At 43.8% G+C, this 8,193-nt stretch overlaps 2 protein-coding genes across 3 annotated transcripts; both read right to left on the reverse strand.

Moving 5' to 3' along the window:
- Positions 1-334: 334 nt before the first annotated feature.
- On the reverse strand, positions 335-4,617 carry LOC112899845 (Werner Syndrome-like exonuclease). Its single transcript, XM_025968480.1, has 8 exons — positions 4,486-4,617; positions 3,041-3,343; positions 2,398-2,574; positions 2,102-2,232; positions 1,831-1,992; positions 1,438-1,548; positions 1,197-1,343; positions 335-591 (listed from the first exon to the last, which is right to left on the reverse strand). Exons 2-7 carry the CDS (start codon positions 3,309-3,311, stop codon positions 1,281-1,283), a joined length of 915 nt encoding a protein of 304 aa, XP_025824265.1. The 5' UTR covers positions 3,312-3,343; positions 4,486-4,617; the 3' UTR covers positions 335-591; positions 1,197-1,280.
- Positions 4,532-7,611, reverse strand: LOC112899844. 2 transcript variants are annotated; one of them, XM_025968479.1, is made up of 2 exons: positions 7,168-7,611; positions 4,532-6,254 (listed from the first exon to the last, which is right to left on the reverse strand). In XM_025968479.1, exon 2 carries the CDS (start codon positions 6,228-6,230, stop codon positions 5,124-5,126), a length of 1,107 nt encoding a protein of 368 aa, XP_025824264.1. In that variant the 5' UTR covers positions 6,231-6,254; positions 7,168-7,611; the 3' UTR covers positions 4,532-5,123. The 2 variants fall into 2 exon arrangements, with proteins under 2 accessions (XP_025824264.1, XP_025824263.1); XM_025968478.1 differs by having other exon boundaries at positions 4,532-6,240; positions 7,168-7,610.
- Positions 7,612-8,193: the final 582 nt, after the last annotated feature.

Genomic DNA, 8,193 nt, shown 5'->3' on the forward strand with positions numbered 1-8,193 from the left:
TCTGTGTGTGCGTGTGTGTGTGAGAGAGAGAGAGAGATAGAGAGAGAGAGAGAGAGAGAGAGAGAGAATGTGAGGATCTGGATTCTAGGCTGAGTATGTTCATTGTCAGGTTAATTTCCTGGCCATTTCGGTCCAGAGAAAAGATTGGTGTCCTGGTCATATATGACTGATGACTCGATGCCCAAAACATATGCCAAATGGGCCAAGAAGGCCCAACTCTACACTTCATATAGACATAGGAGTTCAGACGACACCGCGTACATCAAACTGTATCCAGAACTGCAAAAAAAGATGTACATTCAATCTACAAACTAGTCTTTCAAAAGAATGTACATTCAGTTACAAATCAGTCTTTCTTTTTTATAATACTCAAGAGAATTGCGCATACTCGCATTAAGTAGAGGATAGAAAGGTTCTCATCATACAGAAAATTGAATTTTGACAACACAAAGAAAATTACATTCCAGTTCTGCTTTCCACTAAACAAGCCATCATAGGCAGAAATGACAAGCAGAAACTGCAGGTGTTACAACACAATGAATTCAACGTCCTTCGGTTTTCACTTTTGATGGCAAATCTTCCTACTCAACCCTGCATGCATAGAACCGATAATGGCACCTTTAGATGGAGTGATGAATGATGGCAAATTGTACAGAGGCATTTTGTTAGTAGATCAAGGATAGGAGACTCTCTGTGTATCTTATAAACTAACACTGACATTTAACAGGTTCATAAAGTATAAAGACATTTCTTCTTTAAACTTAAGAAACCGTGGCGTCATAAAGTCTCATGCCCACGGCTCCAAGAACCAGTAACTGGCCCCAGATGGTTCTGCTGCACAATATTAATGGAACCAACTAGTTAAATTCATGTAGCTTCAATTCATTAATCAGAAAATCCACTAGAATTTAGGTATGATCCAAATCCAACCAGTACAAATCCATTTTTGCTTACCAAGGAAAAATATAAACCTTGACTCTTAATTATAAAGTACGCTACTCATTTGAAAAATCATGTATTGAAAGGAGTGACTCCATGTAAATCCAATACTTCCCATCATTCAACAGGTACATTTACCAGTACCTGCCTTGGCATTGATGACAAAGACTAGTTCTAAGGAACTATTACCCTCTAGTAGAGATGAAAACGAAATTTGCGGTTTCTAGGGTAAAGACAGGGAAATCGATGGTGCTGACCTGATTGAGATGTGAAGACAAAAGATGACCGGGAATATTCAAATAGATTAGCAACACATTTCCCAGAAGAATGTGCATTTGAACCTATGATACCTTTACAGACTCAATTTCAGCTTCAGCATTACAATCTGGAAGACTCTGTAGTGCCTAATGAAGAGTAGAAATAGCCATCAAGAACAGGTAGAACAGGACACGTTAAAATCAATTGAGAGAGGATAAGTTGATCAGTGTATTTATGTACCTCATACAAGTACCACGAGATGTAAGCATCTGTGGCAGCATACTGAAGTTGCTTCTTGGTGAGAACATCAGCCTCCCAATTTCCCATTCTTATGTTGCTTGGCTTCGGCAACTAGAAGAAAGTTGCAGTTGTTAAAGAGCATTTCAACATTTGAAGTCCAAGGGAACCAGGAAAGCATGCTTGAATAACCAAAAGATCAGTTTCACATTTATTATCAGAAATGTTAGTATTTAATAAATAATTGGGGGTTCTGTACTTCAGTCTACCAAATAGTAACTTTAGAAATTAAAAAAATACCAAACTTAAGTAACTGAAAAGAAAAAGAATTTCCTCTCACACATTACAAACAGAGCTAGGCAAGTGAGGGGGAAAAACTTAATACTGTCAAAATACCTCTTTACATGTGATCATTTCAGTTAAAGAAGCAAGACTCCATCTTTTAGGAGGCCCAGCTAACTTTGCATTTGCCAGGATTGACAAATCCATCAATGGTTGTACACAGGTATCATAATCGTTCAACATTTTTCTTGCGTCGTTGACTATGCATATTCCAACCTGAGAGGACACAGAGCAATGACTTGACTGATCAAAGCAGAGCTTAGTATAGGGGAAATGTGAAAAACATCTGAGGGCAGCAACATAAAACCCGAGCAAAATTGCCTACTTTAATGGATGAATTATCCTCCAAGAGAGATTTTAGTTTAGGTGGTACTCCAGAGTGAGCGATATGCAGAACGTAGCACAGAGTCTTTTCCATGCAGAGCTGCATTACAGCAACTTTACATGGGGGCTCTCCTGCGAAGACCACAGTGACCATTATGTTCCATCAGATTACACTACTTGCAAGAATGACATCATGAAACATTCATAGAAAAAAAAGGAAAGCCCAAATGTTGTTCCAGCTAAATTAGTTGAAGATAGTACACTAAATTCGGATAGATAGATAGAAGAACAGAAAACCTCTTCCCGCAAAGGGCCTCCATTCAAGATCAAACCCAAGAGAAACTGGACCAGGGGCCTTGATGCCCTCAATTTTGCCTAAGATGTCCATTGCAGCCTTCTCCACCTCAGAAGATGTCCTGCAGTAAACAATCTTACCGCCGAATGAAATTGGCTGGTGCCTTGCCCTCACATTCCCTGTAGTCAGAATGGGAAGGAAATAAGATCCACATTTCAATCACAGAAGAAGCGTGATATGCATAAGCTACAACATGGTATCTGAGATGCCAACTGAGGAATTGACGGGTCAATAAAGCTCTGAGCTTTATTGACCCGTCAATAAAGCTCAGAGCCCCAAGTGCGCGACGAGCCCCAAGCTCTGAGCTTTATTGACCCGTCAATAAGGAACTGCAATATTTTTCTTACAAGTGATGCAACTCTAGCACCAAGAAACCTCCTTTGGTACCCACTGTGAGGCAATCATCCGAACCCAGTGCGCGACGAGTTGGTAACAGAAGCAATTCTTGTGCCCCAAAGACTCAAGGCGAGAGGCATCACCTCGCATCAGGGGGGTTCTTGCCCCCATTTTCAAGAACCAAGAGGGTTGTTCAATTCCGCGATGCCAAGAATGGGAAAGGGATAGCAGAGAAGAGGGGAACCGCACCTTGGAAGGAAGGGGGCGTGAGCACCCACGACGGCGTCGATCCGCCGGAAACCGGGATTTGGCTGTATCCGCCGGAAACCGGGGTTTGGCTGTAGCGGGGGCGGGATGAAGGGGACGGGGAGGTCCAGTCGGGGAGGCGGCGGCGCTTGGCGGAGGCATAGGCGGCCTCGATGGCCTGTAGCTCCGCCTCGGCCGCGTCATCCCAGTGGAAGTCGTCGTCGCCGACGGACGAGGCCGGGGCTGCGCTGGCGCCGGGATGATGTATGACCATCGAGCTCGCCCGAGCGCGGCGGAGCCTCTTTCCTGGAAGAAAAAAGATGGGATTTTCGTTTTTATTTTTTTTCTCGGTTTTGAAACTGGGAGGAGGGGGAACATGGTGGGGCTATTTTGTGGTTAGGTCCTTCCACTTTCTCTCTCTTGCACTTTGCATTAGGTTAGTGTGAAAAGAATGCACTTGCAAGTGTGCACAGCATGCATGTAAGGTGGTGCACCTGTAAAACCCATAAATATAGTTCATGTACATCCCAAATTAAATCTTAGCTATAATAAATACATCAGCAATGGTTTTAACTTTTAACAGGCACCACCTATCCAAATGATTCTTGACTACTTGATTGGTGGCAAGGTGGCAAACTGATCTCACTGCACCTACATTTTTGTACCTTCCATTATGGGCAGAGAAAAATCTACTCCCTCCGTTATGTAAGGTACTCAACGGTTCAAAATTTGTACCCAAATATAAGGTGTCCTAAAATATTTTTGAAAACTAATTATTCCTAACTAGTTATAAAATTAGCAAAATAACAACCAAATAAAGTATTAAGAAGGGGTCATGCGTCTTTTATTCTCTCCCTTAATCTGTTTTAAAATTGCTAGAATATCTTACATTACCGGACGGAGAAAGTAGTCGTTATGGGCGAAGACTAAGGAAAGGATGCCAGATAACTCCCTTTTTGTTTTGTGATAAGCTAAAACATCTGTGAGCTGAAATTGACGACAAATAACCCAAGTTCGACAAAACTTCTAATTCATCTACCAGAAGCATCTGGCTTGGCAAGCCAGATGGTTGGATTGGGTGGCTTCTTGCTCTTGATGGTGGCAAGACCAGTTTTTTTTTTAATCAGGCAAGGCCAGTTTAGAAGCCGTGTGTTTGCTACACTTCTCTCAAATGTTATAGAAAAGTAACTCTGAAAATGACACAGGTTGTTCAACAGTCAGATCAAGTTTAGCTAAATATTTTGTTTGCCAGTAATATTAAAATAACGTCAGCTGACGTGTGTGTGATTTGTGAACTTTGTTTGTGGATTCTATTAAAATAAAAATCAGCTAACCAAGAACTAAGTTTCAGAAACAGTTTCACTAAGCATTATAATTAAGGTCCTCCTCAAATATCAAATACAACTGTCATTCATTGGAGAAAAGCCTCTCTGCATAAAAATATGCACCTGCTCAGCGGTAGAGTTCACAAACCACAGAGACCAGTGATAGATATCCTCGTCCATCAAACTTTCGTATGGTTTGGATTGACAAGCCAATGGTGGCAACCATTTGAATTACAAGAACAGACGCACACAAAGTCTGCCAGTGGTCTGAAATGGTTGGTAACAAGTATGCACATAATGTGAACCATCGTTTCAGGAAATGCGACTCTGCTCACTTCAGTTGAACAAGGATATCAACCGGAACAGATGCAGGTGACACGAAAAATAAACAACACATGGTGCATCAGCAACAGCTCCAGCTGTGATGGAGCGAGCATCTCCAAACACCAAACTTCCAGGTCACTTCTAATGAGATAGAGCTGTCAGCTGTGCCCTAAGAATAAATGTTCTCCCTGAGTGTCACAATGAAGAGGGCCTCATGGATGGTGCCGAACCCATTTGACTAATCCAAACTTGAACTTGAGGTCCACTCGCTTTTTGGTCTTCGATTGCAGGGATATGCACAGCATTTTAACAATATGACAAAGCACATCACCCGCATCTCCACTGGCATGGAAAATATCATGCAAGGTGTCATCATGAGTTCTTGGTAAAAGAACTTCACAGCTGTTAAGGATGTAATTACCACAGCTACACATGCATTATGCTCGCTCTTCTGATCTTGATCTTATGAACCTCCTGCGACTCCTCGGTCTCTGAACCTCTTCATCTAGGTCGTGCTCTTCCTCATCCTCCTGCTCATCATCATCATCGTATTGGAGACCTAATAAATTCTCTCCCCACAGATAACGTCGCCTCTGCCTTCTCAGGCCCCTTGATGCACCTCTTGGCTCATCACCTGATCTAATCGGACTACTGCTGAGCATATGAAATAGAAAAAATGTTGTCAGCAGAGATCCACTTGGTTCACTTGGGCCGCTGGTTTCCCGGTCATGTGAAAACATTTCACCACCTTCAATAGCATAATCACCAAACACAACTGCCCCAGGCATCGCGGACCTGATTGCACTCACTATGTCACCATACTCCCGTTGATGCTCCAGGCGGTGCCACGCACGGCGCCTTGATGGATCCACATCAGCAGGCCTTGTTGTGGGATGCACCCTTCTGGCATGTCTACGAATCTCCCTGTAATTACCAGAAAATGTGCAGGCTTCCCGTGAGCAAGCTCTCGGTTTCTCATCCAAATACTGTCTGGCTTCTTTGATGATCTTCCAGCCACTAACGGTGCCCCTGCACAGTGGGCACAACAATTGGTTTGAGCTCGACACGTCATTTGACTCCAAAGGGCCACTGGTCACCTCCTGAGCTTCCAATGTCAAATCTGGGCCTTCATTGTAGTTATTTTCTTCCTGTTCTCCAGCTATGGCATCTTGACGATTGGAAGCTTCATTAGGTTCAGATATGTCTATGAGTAACCTGGGGCTCTCTCTAGTGAGACCAAAACGAGATCTCTGGACAGCATTTTGGTTTCTTGTACCCCCAGGCACGGATGAGCTTGGGTGTGAAGAACTCTCCCCATCATTCACTTTCATTTTCTTGAACCTGTCTAGGCAATTTGAATGCCTATAGCTTGTATCACATATGTAGGATCGGCATCCTTTATCATGGGAGCTGCACAACAGAAGGACAGCATTATGCGGATGGTCCATGCATATTGGGCACAGAGCATCATCCCATTCCTTGTGTAGTGCAGCTGTATCTGTGTCTGCATTTGCCATCTTGAACAAGTTCTCTGTATTTGTCATCTTCACCAAACTGCACAGGAATCACTGAAAGGTATGAGAAGAATTAGTAGCATGGGACTACACATATGTAGCAATTACTATCTGCATTCAGCAATGAAGCTAGATTATATAATCATATAATTATAATGGTATTCTACAAGCAAGCAAAACAACAGAAGACGTTATCTTAACCAGCTTAACTGTGGAAAAGTTGATAGCTGGTTTTTGATCCTTCAGTGAAGAATCTTCATCCATATTTATTGTTATAAAAAGCACAGGCAACTTCCAGGTTAAGTCAATGCAAATCAAAATTCGCAACACATCTTCCAATAAAAATTTATGAACTACTCATCTTCCAATTAGATCTATATAAGCCGCTATATTACAAATGTACCAAGTAATCATCCCCAGCGCAGAACACAAGCACTCTGCTGCACCAAGTGAAGGTCCTAGTTGAGGCACATGACACGCTTTCACTTCCAAAGAGAGGGCACTACGATTTGAGTTGAATTAAGCACTAAGTTATGCCCTTCTGGTGCACACCCATGCAGACTTGGATACATTTGAAGTATCAAACACTAACAATTCACTATCCCGATATGAACGCTTGCATAAGTGCATACACATATCCTTGCACCAAGGCTGCACAACAGAAATGACTGTCAATTTGCCATCCATCCATCTGTCCGGTCAGGTTCTTACCAATTTCACACCCAAGTTCAGAAATTATAAATACGATCTTTAAATCACCATACCAGTGGCCAGGCCAAGCTAACGTGGTGGTTTGGTTGAAACAAACCCTCAAGAAAACAGATGGACAATGGGGGAATTAACTGTTACTAGTACAAGATGCGGTGTAAACATAAATACATAATCAGATTTCAGTTTGAGCAAATTATTCAAAGTTCCATTGAAACGGTGAGGTGGATGGGTACTTGGGAGGCAAAAGATCAACAACCTGCGTGGCGTGTGGCCTGATTGCCTGTCTGTCTCCCTCCCCCTCCGAATCTCCCTGCGCCTGCCGGACCGGGGGCCTCCCGCAGCTCCACGGGCCACGGCGAGGATGCGTCCCGTGCCGCACGCCAGCGGGCCGCAGCCGGTCGCACGGGCGCGCCGCGCAAGCTAGTACAGACGCGAATCGATTCGCCTTACCTCCTCACGTGCAGCGGTGCAGGGCGGAGTTGGGAATTGGGAGTCCGGTCCAGACTAGATGAGGACGACGGCGATCGGGAGGAAGGCGAGGCCGGGATTGCGGCGGATGGAAGGATGCGTGGATCTGGATGAAGGCGGTGGAGAGAACCGGCCCACAAGAGGGGGGGAAGGGAAACGAGGGCAGTGGTCCGTGGACTCTCCTCAGACTAGGCAACGTTGTGGTGGAACCGTGAAACCGTTCTCTGAATTTCAGGTGATTTCCTTTTGTCCAGAGCTTCAATCGTTGACCGTGAAACCGTACATCGCTGTAGGGTCTAATTTGGACTCTGCAAGCAGTGGCAGCGATGGCTAATCCGAGCATCAACCCATTCGGTAGAGAGATGTGACGGCTAGTAAAAAGAAATTGCAATCCATGTAATTCTGAGAACATTGTTTGAATTTCTTGTAAGTTCGTGGGTGGAAGGTAAGTTCAGAAAACTTTACTCCAAGACGACTATACAGAGTATTTGATAAATTTCACATAGTCATCGTCTAAACAAATGTGAACCTGAAATAAAAATGTAGAGTGCAGAAAATCATCTGTGTTTCTTTAATAGTTGGTCATACTCATGGTAGGAATATCATATTACGTCTTACCAAACTGTAACAAGGCAATCGACATACGGCACCTCCAAATCGATTGCTTGAAGACGGCCATGAGTAGATGTAAACCTGATCAATCTACACGACGTCCATGAGCGAGTCACAGCAACTTCTCAGTGCTGCTGCCACTCTCAACGCGTGCTTGCATTGATTTGCACCCCGACTACCGTACTGCAACTCCACGCCAGGC

Source organism: Panicum hallii, chromosome 7 (genome assembly GCF_002211085.1).
Source record: "Panicum hallii strain FIL2 chromosome 7, PHallii_v3.1, whole genome shotgun sequence".
Classification (NCBI taxonomy): Eukaryota; Viridiplantae; Streptophyta; class Magnoliopsida; order Poales; family Poaceae; genus Panicum; species Panicum hallii.

What these genes read in the sequence shown, in the direction of transcription:
- LOC112899844 (XM_025968479.1), bottom strand. Translation starts at nt 6,230, where the DNA reads ATGACAAATACAGAGAACTTGTTCAAGATGGCAAATGCAGACACAGAT.
- LOC112899845 (XM_025968480.1), bottom strand. Translation starts at nt 3,311, where the DNA reads ATGGTCATACATCATCCCGGCGCCAGCGCAGCCCCGGCCTCGTCCGTC. An exon ending in CACGCCCCCTTCCTTCCAAG is followed by an intron (nt 2,575 to 3,040) that starts GTGCGGTTCCCC and finishes TTCTGACTACAG; the next exon opens with GGAATGTGAGGGCAAGGCAC. An exon ending in AAATGATCACATGTAAAGAG is followed by an intron (nt 1,549 to 1,830) that starts GTATTTTGACAG and finishes ACTTTCTTCTAG; the next exon opens with TTGCCGAAGCCAAGCAACAT.